The sequence below is a fragment of the Pipra filicauda genome, unplaced genomic scaffold (assembly GCF_003945595.2).
Source record: "Pipra filicauda isolate LSUMZ 115617 unplaced genomic scaffold, ASM394559v2 scaffold121_size3267253_pilon, whole genome shotgun sequence".
NCBI classification, from domain to species: Eukaryota; Metazoa; Chordata; class Aves; order Passeriformes; family Pipridae; genus Pipra; species Pipra filicauda.
Genome location: NW_024103674.1, coordinates 2106076 through 2127247, shown reverse-complemented (window position 1 = coordinate 2127247; position 21172 = coordinate 2106076). Strand labels below are relative to the sequence as shown.

Genomic DNA, 21172 nt, shown 5'->3' with positions numbered 1-21172 from the left:
GGCGGGAGCAAGGGGACAAGATCCAACCTCTGCCATGCTATGGATGCTCTCAACCCGCACAGCTGCTGCAGGACTGCCCCCCAAACCCCATAGTGGGGGTCTGTGCCCATTACCTAACAGCATCAGCACCCCCGGGCCAGGGGAGAGGGGCTCCCCATCCTTGTACCAGGTGAGCTGGGGGGATGGGATGGCGCTGGTGTCGCAGTAGAGCGCGGTGGGCTGGTCAAGGACAGCCTGCCGGTGCTCTGTCACCTCCCCATCCTCGTCTTCCTCCCGGTAGAAGATCTCAAGAGCTTCTCTGGGGCTTGTTTGCTGCTGGAAGAGCGGAGGCACTGCAGGGACAGGCTGTGGTCAGCTGTGGGGAACAGGGACTCACACCCCCAGGTGCAACCAGAGCACCTACCCGGGCCTGACTAGGACCAAGGAGATGTTTTCCATCAGGCATAAACTGCTCATCCTGCTGTGCTCCCACATGGAACCCCACCAAGGACCCCTTCTCTTGCTGAGACACCCACTGCTCTGGGTGCAGGCTCTCCACCCAGGGCTCACCTTGGACATGCACAATGAAGTCCCTGTCGTCTTCGCCCACAGCGTTGGTGGCCACACAGGTGTAATGCCCCGAATCTGAGGCACTGGCTGGTTTGATCTGAAGGACCTGCCCCTCACTGAGGATCTGGAGGTGTCCAGTGCTTTCCAGGAGCTACACGGAGACCCCAGACCCAGGGCAGGGGAGAAACAGAAGGGCAGGAGGAGAATTAGACCCCCAGGAGCAGAACAGAGCCTAGACAGCCATATCTTCCCACTCCATCCACCTGGGACAGTCCCCAAATCCAGAAGTTCCTCCCTGGTCACAGTTAGGACCTCACCTGCTTGTTCTTGTACCACCGGATGGTTGGCTCAGGCACAGCCCAGGTCTCACACTCCAGCATCACTGTGCTGTTGACCTTGGTTTTCACCTCTTTCACAGCAAATTCCCCCGAAGGGTCATCTCTGGAGATCCAAGGAGGAACTAGTGGGGAAATACAACAGAGCTGGGATGAGAGAAGAGCCCCCAGCACCCTTGCTCTGCCCTAATCAGTGATAGGCAGCACCTCAGGGCAGTGCTGACACCCAAAGATGGACCCTTGGTAAGTGATGTCCCTCAGGTGTCTGTACTGGGACCAGGGGAAGGAAGGGAAAGGAAGAGAAAGGAATAAGCACTGGCTTGGTTGCAGTACTGGGGTCACTGCAAGAATTAGGAAGAACATGGAGAGCTCCCTCACCCAGGACCTTCACGTTGTAGTTCTTCACAGCCTCCCCGTCTTCGCTGGCCACGATGCAGCTGTACGTGCCTGCATCCTCCTCCTGGGCATTCAGGATCTGCAGCCCATGGCCACCTGGGAAAGGGGGTCTCCTGAGAGGGTCGCTGCTCACAGCCCCAGCTGTCTATCCCCGATGCAGCACCTGAAGGCATCTCAAGGGACCTGCTGATCACCCGCAAGCCTGGCTCGAGGGGGTCTAATGCCAGGTGCCAGGTTTATAAAAACCAGCACTAAGGAGGCTCTAGCTATTACCAGAGGATGCAGCACAGGGAAGAGCAGCCTCTACCTGATGGTCTGAGCCCCTTGGGTCCTGCAGGATGATGACTCACCATCCCACTGCCCTGGAGCAAAGCCAGACCAAGAAAAGGCCTCGCTCCCACTCCCCCAGACATGCAGTAAGGGGTTACTGCACTCGTGCAAAGCCAGTGGACACCAGCACAGTACCAGGGAGCAGGAGGACATTTCTAGATGCTTTGAGAGGAACCTCGTCCTTGAGCCAGGTGATGTTGGGAGATGGGTATGGCAGAGCCTCGCAGACCAGGGAGATGGGGTTGTTGATGATCACTGTGACTTCTTCTGCAGCAGCATCGTGGGCATCTTGAGCAAAGGTAGGAGTGGCTGCAGAGACAGGTTTGTGTGACAGATCAGCATTAGCACCCACATAGGCTTCCCAGTGCTTCATCCTCCCTGACCAGAGAGCATGATCCAAGGTCAGGGAGTTGGATTTGGTCACAGCATGTGCCACCTTTAGACTCTGCCTTGTCCTGCTGCCCTCCAAAAACATGAGGGACACAGAAGACACATTCCCCCTTCCAAAAGTCACCATCAGAGATGGATCCTACACTAGGTGGACACTTTAGTTCCTCCAAGAGATCTCACAAGGGCTTTGGGACAGGTCCAGGACCTCATGCCAAGCTGCTGGCTGCAGGACTAAGGGATCCTCACCACCTACCTGGGACAGGCCATTAAAAACCCTTTAAGTCTGCTCACACCTGAGGCTCTGCCTCCATCCAAAGGGATCTCATACCCAAAACATCCAGCAGGTAGTGCTTGGTCTGGTTTGCCACAGAGTTGGAGGCCACGCAGGAGTAGCGGCCGGCGTGAGCCAGGGAGGCTCTGGGGATGTGGAGCACGGAGCCGTCGGGGGACATGGAGAAGGTGTCCCCACTGGGAAGAGGGTGGTTGTCTTTCAGCCAGGTGATCTTAGGTTGCGGGTTTCCTGTGTGGGGTGGAAAGCAGGTTTTGGCCTTTGTGTAAAGCTTTTCCATGTGTGAGCACACCCTGACCAGGGTCACTGCACCAGAGCTTTTCTGGAAAGCAGGGACATCAGCCCAAATCAAAATTATCATGATCTGGATCAGGTTTTTAGAGGCAGCTGGATGAGCCAGCAAGAAGAAAGAGAACTGTCCTGAGTGGGAGGTGATTAATTATTCCCGTTACTAAAGGGAGAATCAGATGAGAGGAATTTTAGTACCATTTGGGAAAGATTGGAGCTTACACTGTGGAACAAGCTCCTCACGTGGGCGTCCCCACCCTCTAGTGCTTCCCAGAAAGCCCAACTGCAGAGCCAGGAACTGTCCCAAAAAAGCTCTTCAGACAATTTCTTAAGTCTTCGACTGGAGTCATCTGTTTGTTCCACATCCCAAAGGGAAACTCAGGTCTGTTCCTGAGCCCCATCTCTCACCTGCTCATGCCACCTCCCCTCCCCACTTGATGCTCACCTGCAGCCAGGCAGGACCAGGTGACAGGCTGACCCTCTGGCACTTTGATTGTCTCTTCTTCACCTGCATTCTCGATGTGGGGAGGAACTAGGAACACAAGCCACCAGGGACCTCAGCAGCTGGCCAGCATCGCTGAGCCTCTGAGCTCACATCCTAAGACACAAAGGGCTCAAGCACTGTAGCTCCCAGCATGTCCAGTCGTAACTCATGCCTGTTCCTGCAAGGGTGGAGCTCTGAAATCCCACCAGGAATCCTGCAGCAGACAGAAGACCCCTCCTTACCCAGGACCTCCACGTAGAAATGCCTCCTGGCCTCCCCAGCTATGTTACTGGCCAGGCAGGAATAGTGGCCACCATCCTGTGCTCCGGCATGGGTGAGCCTCAGCAGCCAGCCCCCTGGAAACACAGAGCACAGAGGTCTAAGGGCCCTGATCCAGGCACCAACACATCCCAGCAGAGCTCCTGTAGGACTGGAGCTCCACCATGAGTTTAAACTCATCAGTGTTGGGGTAAAAGCACTTCCAAAAGCACTCATCTCTCACAGCATCCAGATCCCTGACCTGAAAGCACATGCATGTTCTCGCTGGGGGTGACAGGAGAGCCATCCCAGAACCAGGTGACTGTGGGCTGGGGAACACCAGTGGCCTCACAAGTCAGTGTCAGGGATTCTTGCAGTGAGACGGTGACATTGGTTGTCAATCCTGATCCTTGAAGGAACTCAGGAGGAACTGGGGATGCAGAAAGGAGGGACATCCATTGTCAAAGCACACAAGACATCAGAGGAAAGCAAAGTGAGTGAACTTGGCTTTTCCCCACCTTCCTGGTTTGTAGAGTTTGAGGACACAAACCCAGAAGGACCATTAGCATCAACTGGAGGTGCCGACTTCAAAGGTGTTATGGGACAGTTGACCCACAGCAAGAATGTGCCACTTAGCTGCACACCTGAGCCCAGGCTTACAGTGTGACACCAAGCTGGCCACACGCCCTGAGCCACCTCAGGCCTTATATAGCTCAAGTTCAGCTCATGGGGTTTCCCAAGTCTTAGGTAGGACTTTATAAAGAGTGGGATGATCTGCTGTGTTGACTATGGAAAGAAATGCCTGCCTAAAGGACACAGTTCTACAGCTATTCCTGGAGCATAACCCTGCCAAGACCTTCTGTGTGCTTGGTTGTCCAGGATCTGCTCCACTCCACATCAGGTTGCTCCATGTGGGACATCACCACCCTCCTGATCTCGCCTGCACACACCCCCCCCAGCCAGCAGCCCCATCCCACATCCTTACCGTGCACCACAACATCAAACTCCCTCTGCTCCTGCCCCTCTTCGTTGGCCACCAGACAAGTGTAGCGTCCCGTGTGGGTCACCTCTGCCCTGGGGATGTGCAGCCGCCTCCCTTGCTCCGTGAGCAGGAGCCCGTCCCCACCAGCCACGGGCTGCCCGTCCTTCACCCACATCACGGAGGGCGGTGGCATCCCCATGGCCTCGCACTCCAGAACTGTCTGACCACCCTCGATGACAGAAACCTTCCTTGGGACGTTGCTCCTGCCCTGGACCCTCGGCAGTGCTGTGGGTAGAGGGACACAGGGGGGAGGTGACGCTGTAGCAACTCCCGTGGCCGTGCACAAGCGGAGGGGCAAAGCCAGCCCAGGTAACAGCATCCCTTCCAAAATACCCAAGGCACCAGGCAATAGATTTTAGGTCCATCTGGACCTTGCACTGAGAGAGGTGACAACACCTTCAGCCACCCCCACGAGTCCTCCATGTCTCTGGGCCCCCCAGCTCACCGTGCACCTCCAGGCGATGCTCCTTGCTGCTGCTGCCGGCGGCGTTACGGCACTCACAGGTGTAAGTCCCCTCGTCCACCAGCTGTACCTTCTCCATGTACAACACACTCCCTCCCATGGACACCAGCTTTGGGCTCCCAGGCTGGGTGGAGAGGGGCTCACCTGCCCGGGAAAGGGGAGAGCAGCCTCCTGTCAGGCTCCCAGCAGGGCCAGTTCCCACCCAGAAGCTGGATGCTGCTCAGCATAAAGCACTCCGTGCTCCAAGGAGACCAACATCTGGGTCAACACATGCGTGGGGAGGGATGAGACTGAGAAGCAGTGCCCTACCATCCTTCTGCCAGCTCAGGCTGGGGAAGGGGATCCCATGGCACTCGCAGGCCAGCCTGACAGACTGCCCCTCCAGCACGGACACAGGCTCAGGCTCTGCTGAGGAGAAGGACGGAGGCGCTGCAGGGATGAGAGGAGCAGCTCATTGATGGCACCAGACAAGAAGAGAAGGGCAGCTCCTCACTGGAGCTCCATCCTGCTGGATACACACCACCTGCAGCTCTGCTGGTGCCACTCAAAAACCAGGGGGACTCCCCTGCCCTGGCTCCACGTGGAAACAATAATCTTGTCTCTCCAGCCAAGTGAGCAATGCTTTTGACTGCACGTGGCCCACAGCAGAGGATGACCAAGCATCCCACGCCAGGCACACAAGAGGCCAAGGTCAGGTTGGCCAGACACAGCCTTATTAAGTAGCCCTGCTCGCTGGGAGGGTTACCCAACTCTTTCCATTATTCGGATGCTGTTCTCAGTTGCTTATAAATACAGCTGGCTGGAAAACAGTAACTCCTTCCCATGAGGGATATCAGTTTGTAGAACAAAAACCCCAACACCCAGAAACCCCTGAAAAACAAAAACAGCAGAACCCAAACAATCCACCCGAGCCAGGACGGCAGACGTGCAAACATTTCCCTGGGAAGGGATCGCAGGAACAAGCCCAGACCAGGAGAACTGGATTTTCTCCACTCCCTGGCTACCTGCCCTCAGGACTTCCACCAACTGGCCTAGAGTATCCCTGAGAAAAGCCAGACCCTGGCTCAGGCCCTGGCATTGTGGACATGCTGAGTGGTCTGGTAGGCTGCAAAGATGCTCAGATCAAGTGAGAAAAAGTGGCCAGTGGCCGTCTTGGCAGCAGCCCTGGAGCCAGCACTGGCATCCCCCCTGACTTGGCCAGGGGGACAGAAGGGGAATGGTACCTACAGTGACCACCGTACTGATGTAGTGCAAAGAAAGGACAGGAAAGTCCTGGCAACAGCAAGGAAATCCTTTAGTCTGCTGCCCAAATTTCTAAAAGACACCACTTCTGCTTCATCACTGAAATCTCCCCCCAAGGCTCAGGCAAACATTATCTTTTTTCCCCCCTCTCACCCCAGCTTGGTGGGGGTTCCCTGACACCTCCAGGTGTGTCATTTTGCTGAGTGTTAATATTTTGGTCAGGTGTTTTCCAAACAAGGATCAATATGTCCTCAGGGACATATTTTAAATATGAAAATGGAATAGCATACAGTCTACCCTTTATATACACACACTATATATATATATTTACATCCCTGATGGGGTGTTTCAGTCACAGTGGCCCTTACCCCACACGTGGAGGTTGTAGTGTCTCTCAGGGTGGCCGGACACCTGGCACGTGTACCTGCCCACATCCTGCACGGTGGCTTGCCCAATCTGCCCAGACAAGGAGAGACACTAAGCAGACACACAAGCAGAGCTGGACCCACACAGCCTCTCCACAGCAGGATTTTGTGCCAGCAGAAGGCGTGGGGATGGAACCAGCATGAAGGGTGGGAATGGTGCTGAGCCATGGGCTGGAACATCCCTTCACTCTGCACTCACTCTCTTGCGAGGGTGAGGAAGAGGAGACAGGTGCTTTCACAGCCCCATTTCCCCTGCCATCCCCTGCAGTATCCCCAGACATCACCTGGAGCACAGTCCCCTCTGCAGACAGCTGCACACCCGGCTTTGGTGTGAGCAAACTCCCGTCCTTCAGCCAGCGGGACCCCTGAGCAGGGACCCCGGGGGTCACACACTGCAGGGTCACAGGCTGGCTGACGATGACAGTGACGTTCTCCTCCTCACCCGGGGTGGTGGGGGGCACTGGAAACCAGATCAACAGGGCAACACCTTTCCCAAGCCATCCACTTTGAGATCCTCCCCAGCCCTGTGAGCTTGCCAGGGGACAGCAGAGCAGCCCCACAGTCCTAAGAATCACCTCCAACCCACATCGGTGGGAAGGGGCTGGGATGCACAGGGGTACTTACACTGCACCTCAAGGGTGATCTCATGTCTGTCCTCCCCCACAGCACTGCTGGCTACACACGTGTACGTTCCTGAGTCCTGGAGACGGGCAGTGGGCAGGGACAGCACGTGCCCACCAGAGAGGATCTGTGCTTCCCCAAGACACAGACAGCCCAGATGAGCACAGAACCAGAGAAACTCATAGGCAGCTGGGCTGCATGCTGCCTTACAGGGATGTGGGAATGGGCATAAGCCTGCCTTGAACCCATTCTCAAAACATTCTGGGGCCCCTCTGCCCGATCCTGCCCTGCATGGTAGGAAAGCTCAGTGCAGGGCTGAGCAGGTCTATGCCCCTATGGACCAAACATGGGGCAGGTCTGGGTGACATTGCACCTGCTCAGCTCCAGCAGTTGTTTTTCTAAAAGCCAGACAAGAAAAAAGAGCACCTTCCTGGAGGGACATCTCCAATGAGTCCCTCTCCATCAGGATTTGTCTCACCTTTGGGCCACCCATTGCCTCGCTGGGCACTGGGTTGCCATCCTTCAGCCACAGCAGCATCGGAGCTGGGGTCCCTATGGCATCACATTCCAGTGTCACCGGCTCGTTCAGCAGCACCGTGAGGGGGCTGGGGCCAGCTGTGATCTGCGGGGGCACTGGGGGACAGAGAAATGTCACCAGGCACAGCAGGACACAAAAGGGACAGGGTGGGCAGGAGACACCGTGAGGGAGATCAGGCAACACCCATCCAGAGGGTCATGGTTTCCTACGGCATTGCTTGGGATGAACGCAGGGGATTGCGTGGTTGGAATTGCGAATGCTAAACCCACCTTCCAGGGATATGTCCCAAGGGCTGGGACAGCCCCACTGGTTTCGTGCCCACGTGAGGGATTCCATGGGGGGAAGCACCCCTCTCTCAGTGTGCACTCACCAGTGACCTGCAGGCTGTACCAGAGCTCAGCCACTCCGGCCACGTTGGAGGCCACGCAGCGGTACCTGCCGGCATCGGAGAGCCGGGCACGCTGGAACTCCAGGCGCTTCCCATCCCTGGACAGGGTCTGTCCCGGTCCAGCCAAGAGCTCCTCATGCCCCTTGTACCACGTGATATCTGGAGGGAGCCAAGCTGTGAGGTGCAATACTGCTGTCCCTCTCACCCAGGGGACCCAGGGAAAGCCCCAGGGATGCAGGAGCAAGAGCAAGGAAGATGATTGACTCACGAGGAGCAGGCAGCCCCGAGGCCAGGCACTCCAGGGATGCTGTGCCGTTCTCTGGGACAGCCAGGTCCACCGGGCTGGGCTCAATGTTTGGAGGCACTGCAACCCAGCACACACCATCATCAGCTCTGCATGGCCCAGGCTGTCTGCAGCCACCACAGGGCAGGGCTGGGCAGCGCAGCTGGGCTCACTGCTGCTCCCCAAGCCAGCCAGCAGGTTAGTTCCCCACCCCAATGAGACATTCATCCTCCCCCTCTCTGCTCCCTGCCTGGTTTCTCACCCAGCACCGTCACCGTGACATCCTCCTGATGGAGGTGGGAAGGAAAAATGGGGCTGGGGAAGACCCTCCCCCTGGAAGCACCCACCAAGGATGGATGCTATGCTTTACTGGGGTGTCAGTGGCCATCAGCTCTCAGCCTCATCGACAAAGGACAAGAACCCAATACATCAGGATAATGACTCTACAACTACCAAAAAGCATGGCCAAGAACACCCAGCCCTTTGGCCAGCCATGTTCTCCCAGACACATGGGATGGATATTGGGTCTTGCCCCAGGTGCTGTGCTTACCATGTACCAAAACCTGCACCTCCGCCTGGGCCACCCCTGCCCAGTTGCTGCCCTGGCAGACGTAGAGCCCTTCGTGACCCAGCCCCACACGGGCGATCAGCAGAGTCCCACCGTCCTCAGACACCACCACATTGTCCTGCTCGCCCAGAGGGTGCCCATCCTTCAGCCACCTGTGGGGAAGGGGACAGGCAGCAAGTCCTTGGTCTGTCCTGCCACCACCCACCCCCCATCCCTGCACACCAACGGGGTGAACTGTGGGTTGCTGGCAGCAAGGACTGTCTCCTGGTCACCTGGATTTGGGTTGGCAGTGCCCAGATCGTTAGGCAGAGAATACCAGAGGCAAGGAGAAGGAATGGATGCCTCCTAAGGGACACCCCAAGCCAGAGGTCACTATCACACATCCTGGGATGACAGGCAGGACGCACCCCTCTGCAGTACTCACTGGATCTGGGGTGGAGGGGTGCCCATGGCGTGACAGCGAATCCCCAGGGAGGTGTTGGCAACTGCTGTCAGGTGACTTTCCCCATCGCCGATCCACAGCTGGGGCGGAGCTGGGGGGAAAGGGGACCTCAGGCTGGGACCACCCTCAGGCACTGGCATGGGGATGTGGGAGCAGCCAAGGGCTTGGAGGGTGCAGGACCCCAGTGGTACATTAAGCCCTTGGGAGGAGTATTTTAAGCAGGGATGTGAACCTTGGACGTGCAGGCTGTAGATGAGCGAGGTGTTCCCCGCGGTGTTGGTGGCTGTGCAGGTGTAGAGCCCGGTGTCTGTCACCTGGGGCTCAGCCAGACGAAGGGACCCCGAAGGGAGGACACTGTATCTTGGGGGAGAGGGAAAAGAAATGCTGGATAGGAGGAACAGCCACATCATCCATCACCTACCCCCAGGCAAGAGCTAAGGGCTGAGAGCTCACTGTTGCCTCGAGACAGCCAAGAGAAGATCCCCAGGGCTACCTCCCATTCAAGAAGGGTGGCAGTGCTGCCCATGGGGGCAAATCCCCTTTGCTTAGCCCCTGCATGAGATCAGCACGAGGCAGCACATGAGCCCAGGGGGATGAAGGGGAATGGGGGTCCCCAGGGAGCACAGCCCCTGCAGCTGGAGCTGGCCACGCTCTTGCTCCCAGCCCTGCCTGTGCTCCACAGACATAACATCATCTCAGCCCACGGCTGCAGATTCCTCCTCGTGTGCACCCATCAATCACCCACCACGTGAGCACAACCCAGCTGAGATGTGGGGAGCAGCACAGGCCAACCACAGGAAACCAGACATGAACAACAAGGCACCACAGTCCCTCAAGAAGAGCAAACCCAAGATGCCTTCCCTGCTTCCCCATCCCACAGGTACAGGGAAAGACGTGCTTAACCCCAAGAGCCAGGCCCATGAGTTTAGGGGCCCCCAGCACCCACAACCCTCCTTACCTCGTGGTGGCAAGAGGCAGCGGCTGGGACTGTCGGCTCCACACCACCAAGGGAGGGGGGTATCCTTGAACCTCGCAGGGCAGGGTGGTCTCCTGCCCCAGGACAGCCAGGACGGTGACAGGGTCTGGCCCCTGTGATCCATTCACACTGATCCTGGGCTTGGCTGGATGGAGAGGGAGCACAGCTGGTGCAGGGACACCTCAGGTGCCCCACAGCCCTCATCGCTTCTCTTCCCATCCTGCAAACCCATCTGGAACCTGGATAGGTGCTCCAAGGAAGCCATGAGTGTTCCCAGGTCATGCTCTCCCAGCCAGTCCCCTCTGGAGCAGTCCTGGGCACTCACTGCTGATGGAGAGCTGCATCTCCTGGCTGGAGAACCCTGCGGCGTTGGTAGCTGTGCAGAAGTAGGTCCCAGCGTCCCCAGGGGAGGGTGAAGGGATCAGGAGGGTCCCATCAGGGTCAAGGTGGTATTGTGGACTCAGCGAAATGGGCTCTGTGCCCTGCAGAGGGAAGGGAAGGGAGGAAGACAGCAAAGACTGTCCCATGAGCTGAGCACCCAAAGGGCAAGAAGAGGGCTCTGGACCTATCAGAGCAAGCCATGTCCTGGTCCCAGTTTCCCAGGATGCCTGGTGCCAACTCTCCAGGCACCCACAGCCACACTAGAGAGCTACACTACCCTCAAACACAGCACCCAGGGTGACCCAAAGCTGGCTGGCAGAGGGACAGCAGCCTGCCTGTCCCTGTCACCTACCTTGGCCCAGGTGACTGTAGGGGGGGGCACACCAGTGGCATTGCACCGCAGGGTGACAGCCTCTCCCTCAGTGGCAGTGACAAGGACAGGGCCAAGCTCAATGCTGGGAGGAACTGGGAAGGAAGAGAAGCACCTCACCCTGCATGGCCAGGGCCAGATCTCCCCAGAGAGCGGTGCTCAGACACCCAGCACCCTGTCACTCACCGTGGATGACGAGGGACACGTCCTGCCTGTGTGAGCCGAGGGCGTTGGTCACCTCACAGGTGTACCTCCCTGCATCCCCCTGGGATGCCTGGTCCATGTGCAGGCTCCCATCAGCCTGGATGGAGTAGTGGTCACTTGGGGCTACCTGGGCACATGCAGAGAGCAGGATAGTCAAGGAGTCAAACACCACCTTATCGCTGTGCCTTTAGGACACATCTAGAAACTGATCCTTGAGCAACAGAACATCCTGGTGTGGTGATAAAGCCATGTTACCCTCCCAACACAAACGCTCCCCTGGCATCTTTCACCAGCAGCTTCAGCCTGGCAGGTTGTGACACCCATCCTGCAGCAAAGCCCCTGTTGCAGGGCAGCTGCCCACTCACCCACCCACCACCCCAGCAGGCATGGAAACCTCACCGTTTGTCCATCCTTCAGCCAGCGGCGGGCTGGGAATGGCCTCCCAGCCAGGATCACACAGGGCAGTGACACAGGCTGGCCTGGGAGCGCGTGGACCACAGGGGATGCAAGAGCTATTTCTGGGGCTGCTTGAAAGAGGGGAAAGGGAAACAATATTAATTGGTGATAAACTGGCCAGGAACACCCAGGAGAGCGGATCTGGATCACCTTTTTTCCAGGGTCCAGATCCTGGCTCTGCACAAGGCAGACGTTTATTTCCCCCAAGAATTTGGGGATATTCGCTGCAGTTTGGGTTCAAGCACATGTCAGTGCATTAAGTCAAAGAGATACAAGGGCATTACCCAAACCCTGCCCTGGGGTTTGTTGAGCATTCCCAACGGCCAGCTCAGGAGCAGACATGGCTGCTTCAGTCTGCCACTCACTGCCAGCACAGCCAGGATTGATACACCAACCAAAGCATGGAAAAGCAAACCGTGTCCGGTGACTGTGAGCTTGACCTCCGCTTGGATTTGCCCAAACTCGTTCTGGGCTTCACAGATGTAGATGGCTTGGTCATCCAGCGAGGCACCTGGGGCACAGTGGGGACAAGCCTGAGCCTGGTGGGGCTGGAGAGCCCTGAGCGAGCTCCGGGATGGGCGACACCACCCTCCCCTTCCCTCCCACCACCTCCAAAGGAGGACAGACTCGGTGGCACTGGAGGCTTGCAGGCTGTTGCAGCACAGCTAAAGTTGCACAAATTAAAAATACAAATAAACATGTGCATGCTCAGCTCTTACTGTTGATGAGGAGCTTGGCAGCCTCCAGCTGGCTGGAATCACCTCGTGGTCCCTGCCAGCCCTCCACAGGCTTCCCGTCCTGCCGGGACCAGGTGACGCGTGGCGGGGGAGATCCCTCGGCGTGGCACAGCAGGGTCACACTTTCCCCAGCTGTGACCTCCATGTCACCCAGGGGCTCGGGAAAGTGAGGGGCAGCTGGAGGAGAGAGCAGTGGAAAATGGGCTCAGGTAGGTCCAGCATCCCAGCTTCCCACTCTGAGCACAGCCAAGCCTGGAGAAGGGGTGGGACTGCAAAACCCATGAGCCAAGTGCCCTCACAAGTTACGAGACAGACTTAAAGCATTTGGGGCTTTTCCAAAGCTGTCAGAGCCACTGCAGTTTCTCTCCCTTCCAGTTACACTCAGCAAAACCTCTTGCACTTTTCCATCTTTGACTGCTTTTATCCCTACTGCCCGCAGCTCAGAGCCTTCCCTCCTCCTCCCCATGCTCTTCCATCTCTTCTCCCTGTGGTGGAAAGCCCTGAGCAACAGTCAGGGTACCTTGATTTTCAGACACAGAGAAGTCAGGCCCTACCTGACTAATGCCACCGATTGCACTTTGCATCCCCAGCTGGGTCCCAAGCCATCACGTCCCCATACAGTAACAACTGCACTGGCTTCTGTCACTTGCTGAAACTCTTCCATCCTCCCAACTCTTAGAAATCCTGCCAGACTTCTGCCTGCTTGTACCGAGCACTAACACCCCCCTGCTGGGAAATCCAGGACGCGGCAGCAAGAAGAGACTTGGGAAGCAGCAAGTGGGAGCTGAACTCAACAGGAGGGCAGAGGCTTACAGCCCACGTCCAGCTGGGTGCTGTCGAAGGTGACGCCGGCCTCGCTGAGAGCCTCGCAGATGAACTGCCCCGCGTCCTCCTCCCGCACCTCCTGCAGCCTCAGGATGGCACGCTGGGTGCCGGCTGGGAACGTCGCCATCGCCTGCTCACCTGCCCAGAGACCCCCACATCAGCACCCACATCAGCACCCCGAGTGCCCCTGTGGGTCCCTCCCAGTGCCGGGCCAGGGGACCCCAGTGCGTGGAGGGGATCTGCTCCCCAGCTCCTCCCAGTCTCACCTTTGTACCACACTATGTGGGGTGGGGGTGCCCCCGAAACCCAGCACTCCAGGGTCACGTCTTCTCCCACTAGCACCTTCAGGCTGGGTGTCACTGCCAGGATGGCGGGAGGCTCTGTGCCACGGGGAGAGATGGCTTCGGTCTCCAGCCATGGAGCCCTGGGACATCCTCCATCACACACAGCCCCATTCCAGCTGTGCTGCTCCCCAACACCCTCCATCACACACAGCCCCATTCCAGCTGTGCTGCTCCCCAACACCCTCCATCACACACAGCCCCATCCCCAGTGTGCTGCTGGCCAGCAGGGAGCAGGTACCAGTGAACTCCAGGGTGATGACTTGCTCATCCCAGCCCAGTGTGCTGCCAGCATAGCAGCTGTAATTCCCTGCATCCTCTGGGACAGCAGCCTTGATGTGCAGGGTACCCTCAGCATCCCTAAAAACCCTGTGGCAAACAGGGAGAGAGAGGGAGAAATGAACCCTGTGAAAGCAGAGATGATGGAAGATGTGTTGATATAAATGAGTGGGCTTCAGGCCATCCTGCACACATGGCGAGCGCTGGGCATGTGATGGATGTGGGTCAGCACTTAGAACAAGATCTATCAGCTGCTGCAGGGAAAGACTTTGCTTTGAACCAGGAAAAAGCACTGAGAACTGGGCTTTTTCATCTCCTGAATCAAAAAGCCTTCCCGAAAGTCCACTCCAGAACTCACAGCCTGACACAGGCAGGAGGTGGAAGGCAAAAGCAGAAGAAATTAAGAGGAACTACAAGGAATGTTTTGAGACTTGAGCACACACCGGGTGTGCAAAGGACTGCGAGTCCCCTTGGTGGGGACAGTGACCTGGATAAGGCAGGACAGCTTAAAAATAAATATATGAAGTTAAGGCCAGCAGCATGCCAAGCATCTCAGGTGCATGGGATACTGCAATACCTCCCTCTTTGTGGAGCTATGGTAGCCCCAAGCCACTGTCCCTCAGCCCATACATCCCTGGAAGGGAAGCATCATCCCCACGGGACAGGGAGGATGGAGGCACCCAGGTCCCCACAGGTTACCTCTCGTCCTGCTCCAGTGCCCAGCCCCAGCGCTTCCAGGTGGTGTGGGGCGGGGGGTGGCCCCCGGCCGTGCAGTTCAGATGCAGCTCCTGGCCCCTCCTGAAACGCTGGGGGCTGGGGCCCACCTTCACCCACGGCGCCTCTGCACGGGGTGGGAGCAGGGCTCAGCCCCTGGGTGCCATTCACTACCCACCCATGGGGCAAAATATCACCTGGGCCAGCGTCCCACAGGGGGCAAAGCCTACCCTGGATGAAGAGCCAGAGGGAGGCGGTGGCAGTGCCGTGGGCGTTCCGTGCCATGCACTCGTACAGGCCCCCGTCCCCCGGCCGCACGCGGCTGATCTCCAGAGAGCGGTTCTGCAGCAGCCGGGTCCGGCCATCCCCTGGCTGAGCTGACTTCCCATCCCAGCTCCACGTCAGGTTGTAGGGCACATCCCCCAGAACCAGGCAGGACATGACCACGTCTTGGCCCGGCGAAGCCGTGATGTTGTCTGGGGCGATGAGACGCGGTGGCGGCTCTGCAAACACGGGACACCAGGGTGAAAGGAGCCTGTGCCCAGCCACAGACACAGAGAGGGCACCAAGGCTTGGCACAAGCAGCCCCCACCTGACACAGAGACGTAGGCACGAGCCCGTGTCACCCCGACCTTGCTCGTGGCCGTGCACTCGTAAAACCCTTCATCACTCTTGGACACTGCAGGGATCAGCCAGCTGATGTTCCCTGAACGCCTACAAAAAGGGAGAGATGAAAAGGTGGGGCAACCCCATACTTTGGGACTGCCATGCCACCATCCCAATCCTAATCCATCCGAGTCAGGCAAAGGGGCACACCCACACTGCCTGCAGACATGTCCCTCAGAATTTTCCTTTTGAGATGCTCAGACCTTGCAGGCAACATAGAGCATCCCCCTGGCCCACACAGCTCAGGGGCTGTTCCTGCCCATGTGGGTCCCTCATGGAGCTCATGGGGCCATACCAAATGCTCACCTGAAGAGCTGCTCTTCCCTGAGCTGCACCCTGCCTCGGCTGAGCTTCAGGCGGAAAGGGATCTCACTCCGTGCAGAGCAGGAGATCAGCTGTGGCTCACGGTTGTAAGCTTGGATCTTACTGGAGATGTCCACTTTGGGCAGACCTGGAAGCGTTTGGGGATATGCAGACATGTAACACCCCTCAGGAGCTCACTGGGAGCTGCCCTGTGAAGCAGAATAAAAAATACCCAGGGAGAAATCAAAGCAGAGGCAGTGTTGGAACCTCTGGTCCCCGCTCAGCACCTGTGGGGAGCGTGTGTTCCACTCACCAGGGACCACACTGGTGTAGGTGACCCCAGAGAGGCGGTGCAGGGGGTGGCCCTGGGCATCTTCACCCTTCACCTTCAGCAGAAAGTCACCTGGGGGGACACGGAGAGGTGAACCCACCCAGAGCTGCCCCGAGGAGGAGTTGGAGAGGGGCCACATGGGCAGTGAGAGCAGGGCATGGCCAGAGGTGTTGAAGAGCTCGATCTCCTGCAAGCGCCCAGGCGGCCTCAGACCGGTGCAGTTCACCACCACGGAGATGGGCAGACCTGGAAAGCAGGGAGGGGAAAAAGCAACCAACCACACTCCTGGCTGCAAGATGCCCAGGTGCAGCACCCAGCCCCCTGGGCAGCACCAGCCTCACCCTGCACCGGCTGCTCTCCAGGCTGGCTGGCGTCAAATTCCGGCTGGGAGGAGAAGCTGGCTTGGAAATTAATGTTGCTGATGCCCGTGATCCTCAGTGAGTGGCGGCCACTGCTCCGGGTCTGGAAGCAGATTGAGAGGCACGTGCTGAGGGCAGGGAAAGGGAGAGGTGATGGGAAGGGAGGAGGTGGCAGCTGGCCCCTTCCAGCCTGCTCGCATGTCCTCTGCCTGTCTGGAGATGGACGGGGAAAGCTGACACCTGGAAAAGTCTGGCCAGCTAAATATCCATCAGGGAAAGGCAGAGGATGTGCAGGGTCTGCCACCAGCCTACCGTGACCAACCACGTCCCTGGCTCATAGGGCTCCACAGCCACCACCATGGCTGAGTTGGGGATGCTGAGAAGTTCCTTCAGACCTTGGCCTGTCTCCAGGACCTTTCCTGCAACAGTAAGGGAACCTCTGGGTTGGGCAACTCAAATCCATCCCCTGGTCCCTGCAGCAGCCAGAAGCCCGCTCCCTAGGGGCTCAGGGTAGTGCAGAGCCCACCACAGCTCACAGCCAGGACAGCAGGGAAAACCCTCTTAAAGCCAAAGGCAAAGCCATCCCTGGAGCAGATGTTGTAAACAGCAATCCCTTGTTGTTTACTGAGGGTTTTTATTTGAGTTTTCAGGGCAGGGTTTGATGAACCCCTTTCTGCTTGTCCTGACCTGAGGTCTCTCTGGAAGGCAAAGCATCACCCCCTGTCATCACTTTCCCCTGTGCTCCTACCTGCTGGATCCCAGACCTTGATCCCTGGGGCAGGGCCGCTCAGGGAGATGGTGACCTCCCTCAGGCTGGGGTCAAAGGGGACAGGCCACGTGTGCTCCCCGCCGTCCTCATGGTCCGTGGACAACAGGTGGACCTTGGAAGCCTGGATGGCCTCCTCCACCCACTTCAACACCTGGAGGCACGTGGGGGAGAATTAACCTGGATCCCCCCTCACTGACAGGCACAACCATTTTGGGGTCATGTCGGGAGCAGGGCTGTGTTGCACCCATCTCAGGCACAGCTGCAAAACAGCACCCAGGCAAGGGAGCAGCCCCTGTGGGGTCCATCTGGTGCCAGCACAAGGGGACTCAGGGACAGGTGGGCTGGAGGTACTGGCCCTGGTTGAGTCCCCCTTGTAATTTAGTGTAGTTGTTATTGCCAGGAGTGCCTCAGCCTCAGCCCCAGGCAGACACTTTCCTTCCTCAGGGGCTGGAAGATCAGTTCATCCCAAGGATTCCACAGGCAGCCTTCTCCAGCCCCCACCCCAGCTTCAGACTGAAGTGGGGCTCCCAGAGCAATCTGGAGGTGCCTTGGGCACAAGGATTCACCACAGGCAGAACACAAGAGCTCAGCTAGCTGGGCTGGACCACACGCCCTTCAGCCACTCCGTGTGGGAGCAGGGATCCCCACTCACCTCTGTCACCTGCTGCTTGTCCAGGTGGAAGATCTGCCCGGAGCTGGTGGCAGCGATGCGCTCGTACACGCGGTACCCGGGGTGGCTCCTGTCCCCGCAGTCCCCCGTCAGCACGAACACCACCTGCCACAGCAACAACGGTCCCTGTGGCATCCCTCACAACCACCAGCCCAGGGAGGGGACACAGCCAGCATCCACCAGCATCCCAGTACATTGAGTCACCCAGGGAATGGAAAATCCCCCTCACTACCAGGCGGCACAGCAGGGGTTGTCACTGTGTTTCACTGATGTGCTGCTGCAGTGTCCCCCCAAGCAGGAGCCTGGTGGACAGCACCTCTCACCTGGGTCTGCTTGTGCTGCAGCAGCCTCAGCAGCTCCTCCTGCTGCTCGTAGTCCTTAGCCCGAGCGTCGGAGAAGACGTAGACAAAGGAGCCAGGATGTGAGATCTCCACAGCCAGCCTGATGGCTCCCACGCTCATCTCCGGGCAATCCCCTCCACCCTGTGGCACACAAGGGACGTGGCACAGCCACCCAGTGCTTAGTCCTCCCCTGCTGGGCTCCTGGCAGGATCCCACCCAACGTCTGCTCACGGGAGGAACTACACCAGTTCCCTGGAGTCAGCCCAAAGCAGCGTGATGGAACTGCAGGGACACGCAGGATTACATGGACCCATCCCTCTCTCAGCTTCACTGGTGTTTAAAACACCAGCTGGGGGACCCAGGCTCACAGAAGCCACTGGTTTCCCACAAAGACCTTTATCAGGAACATTTGTGCCCACCCAGCCCCTCACCTGCCCTGGCAGCAGAACCAGCCACCCCAGGGAAGTGCAGGGGCACAGTAAGGACCAGCTCCCACTTCCCCAGGGCTTGGCACCCCAAAGGGCTGGGAAACCACTTGCAGCCACAGTGTTACACCTCCTGCCAAACCAGCTGCATCTGAAGGGAAAAGCCACAGGGATTTAGCAATGCACAGGAGGCAGAGCAGGAATGGGGATGGATAAAGCAGGATTAAACTCCTGGGGAGAATTTCATCTGGCAGAAAACAGATGAAATCACTTTAAAAAAATATTTAAAAATTCATTTTTCAAGCAGTGCTTCTAAGAGAATAGATTTTTTGCTTCCACAGAGAGTCTGTGCAAACTCTCCTGGGGAGACCATCTCCCTTCGGGACAAGAGCTGTGAACTGGGAATGCAAGACCCTGGGGAACAGCACTGGTGTTACCCACACTCTCTGCTTCCACCCCAGTGTGAGCAGCCCCCTGGCAGCCTGGCTCAGCCCTGAGACCCCACCACTCTCCCCAGGGGATGCAGAGATTGCTCCTGGAACCCACCACCACGAAAAGCCAGGCTCCCCGCCAAGTGCCACGGGCCAGAGCCAGGCCTGGCACAGCCGTGGGGCTGAGGATGCCTACCTGGACGTGAAGCTCCCGCAGGCGCTGCTGGAAGAGCTGGGGGTCCGTGGTGAGGGTGGCAGGTCCCACCTCTGCAAACACACCAACACCACCCTCAGCACCAGCCTCCTCCTGTGCCACCTGCACTGCCAGTGCTCCCGAGCACCCACCCCGGCTCAAACACTTGTGAGACTCAGGGTTCAGCATCTACCCTGGCTTGGCACCAGGTGAGAAATGGATTTGGGCAGACCAGCCATGTGCCCGTACTGTGACCATTTGGGTGGACCATTCCCGTGCCTGGGAATTTCTCCCAGCACAACAGGTGATCCCAGCAAGGGTGAGCTGCAAACCCAGCACCCTTTTCTGCTGAGGGAGGCTCCCAAAAAAACAGTGCAGAAACCCATTCACGGCCTCTGCCTCCTTCCTTGTCTGGCTCCAGTGGTTTTCATTCAGTCCAGTGTTTCTGCTGAAAATAAAGCCTGGGTTCTGCTCTCCTTGTAGGAGGTTGGGGCTCTTTTGATGAACAGTTGTTCTTTTATGGGTGTGCACAAAAAAGCCCAAGGCAAAGACAGGGACAGAAAGAAATTATTCTGGTGGGGCAGTGAATTGCCAAAACCTCTCAGGGAGTGGTGCTTTTATTGACATGCCCTGGAAGCACATCATGGACTTGTACAGAAATACCCCCACCACAATTAGACCAGGGAGATTGGAATAGGATGGAAGTGGAAGAGCAACCCACCAGTGGGTGCCAGCATCCCTGGGAATAATGCAGTGGAAACAGCTCACCCTGTGCCCATAGAGTGGCATGGGAACAGAAGCCCTAGCCCAGCTCCATGCCCTCGACCTGCAGCTCATCTTGTACTGCCATCCCCACCACAGCAACCACCAAGGCATTAAAAACACAGAGAAGGGATCGTACAAGCACTTGGGAAGTGCACACTTCAGCCCCAAACCCAGCCAGAGCCACACCCCAGCTCCCCACAGCCCCATCCCCGGCAGGACACGTGTCCTCACCCTGTCCCAGACGTACCTGGGTCGTGGAAGGGGACCAGAGCGTAGTTGCTGATGGGCTTCGTGCTCCTGCTGAGCGTCCGCTCCAGGATGCGGGAGGCTCCGTCCATCACCTGCACCAGGTCGTCGTACATGGAGCCAGTGACATCAAAGACGAAGGCAAGAGTGGCCCACCCTGTGCTGGGGGGGCTCTCAGCAAGACTGGGGGTCAGCAGCAGCCAGAGACCCACGAACACCCCTCCGTGGGGTGGCATTGTGGGGGAGACCCTCAGGTGCCAGGGACACCCCTTCAGTCCTTGTCCTGGTCCTTCCCACAGACCCCCCCGGGCACTGTCCCCGCACTGGGGAGGGACACGGCGTGGAAGGGGCCACACGCGGCGGGGACGGAGCCGGGACCCCGGTCAGGGAACGCCCAGCCGCCCGCAGCTGCGGACCTGCTCCTCCAGCGTTCAACTTCTGGGAGGGAGGAAAAACCGGACTTTTGGAGCCAGCGACGCGGCAGGGAGGTGGGTGGGAGCTGGAGGATGTCAGGATGGGGATGCAGGGATTGGGAAGCGGATCCTACAGCCCATAGGATTGTCAGAAACACTGGCCAGGCCCCCTGACCCCCCCCCCCCCCCGGCTCAGAGAGACCCCGCTCTGCCGGGGGAGGCGAGGGTTAGGGCAGGACATGGGGGCTGGCAGCTGAGCACCTGTGGGGAAACCCTGCCAAACCCCCAGCAGGGGGGAAGAGACAGCTGCGAAAGGGACGCCAAGGAAGCAAATTCCCCCTGTGCGAGGCAAAGGGCCCCCCTGGAATGGGGGTCCGCAACGCGGCTGGGGGGTCAAGGGACTCTGGAGGGGCTCACCAGCGCAGCTGCCCCAGGAACAGGGAGCAAACAGCCACTCAAAGTACAGACAAAGCCGGAGCCAGGACATGGGCTGGGACAGGCAGCCTTGGCCGGGACAGGCAGCCCTTGGCCGGGAGCGCTGGCTGAGCGTGCAGAGAGTTTCCTGGCTCCCCTCGAAGTGGAGTGCTGAGCTCATGGCTGCTCTGCTCTTGCTCAACTCCCCCGCAGCGGGACCCAGGGAGCAGCC

General features: G+C 58.3%; 1 protein-coding gene across 1 annotated transcript in view; it reads right to left on the bottom strand.

Annotated features, from left to right (window-relative positions):
• The window catches only part of HMCN2 (hemicentin 2), a 34179-nt gene extending 13830 nt beyond the window's left edge, over window positions 1-20349 (bottom strand). The window contains exons 1-39 of the mRNA XM_027739328.2: window positions 20115-20349; window positions 19106-19176; window positions 18036-18194; window positions 17695-17817; window positions 17022-17193; window positions 16586-16692; window positions 16256-16376; window positions 15897-16160; window positions 15587-15731; window positions 15207-15328; window positions 14845-15117; window positions 14600-14741; window positions 13863-13990; window positions 13547-13660; window positions 13269-13418; window positions 12438-12632; window positions 12134-12229; window positions 11662-11786; window positions 11245-11389; window positions 11041-11153; window positions 10633-10789; window positions 10290-10452; window positions 9564-9691; window positions 9314-9422; window positions 8872-9041; window positions 8307-8402; window positions 8021-8197; window positions 5134-5253; window positions 4807-4968; window positions 4305-4586; window positions 3582-3749; window positions 3304-3417; window positions 3023-3109; window positions 2329-2520; window positions 1746-1919; window positions 1263-1376; window positions 867-1009; window positions 550-700; window positions 114-332 (exon numbers count right to left, since the gene is read on the bottom strand). Of these exons, the coding sequence (XP_027595129.2) occupies window positions 114-332; window positions 550-700; window positions 867-1009; window positions 1263-1376; window positions 1746-1919; window positions 2329-2520; window positions 3023-3109; window positions 3304-3417; window positions 3582-3749; window positions 4305-4586; window positions 4807-4968; window positions 5134-5253; window positions 8021-8197; window positions 8307-8402; window positions 8872-9041; window positions 9314-9422; window positions 9564-9691; window positions 10290-10452; window positions 10633-10789; window positions 11041-11153; window positions 11245-11389; window positions 11662-11786; window positions 12134-12229; window positions 12438-12632; window positions 13269-13418; window positions 13547-13660; window positions 13863-13990; window positions 14600-14741; window positions 14845-15117; window positions 15207-15328; window positions 15587-15731; window positions 15897-16160; window positions 16256-16376; window positions 16586-16692; window positions 17022-17193; window positions 17695-17817; window positions 18036-18194; window positions 19106-19176; window positions 20115-20349 (5926 nt within the window). The remainder of the gene's footprint in view (window positions 1-113; window positions 333-549; window positions 701-866; window positions 1010-1262; window positions 1377-1745; window positions 1920-2328; window positions 2521-3022; window positions 3110-3303; window positions 3418-3581; window positions 3750-4304; window positions 4587-4806; window positions 4969-5133; window positions 5254-8020; window positions 8198-8306; window positions 8403-8871; window positions 9042-9313; window positions 9423-9563; window positions 9692-10289; window positions 10453-10632; window positions 10790-11040; window positions 11154-11244; window positions 11390-11661; window positions 11787-12133; window positions 12230-12437; window positions 12633-13268; window positions 13419-13546; window positions 13661-13862; window positions 13991-14599; window positions 14742-14844; window positions 15118-15206; window positions 15329-15586; window positions 15732-15896; window positions 16161-16255; window positions 16377-16585; window positions 16693-17021; window positions 17194-17694; window positions 17818-18035; window positions 18195-19105; window positions 19177-20114) is intronic.
• Between the last annotated feature and the right edge of the window lie 823 nt (window positions 20350-21172).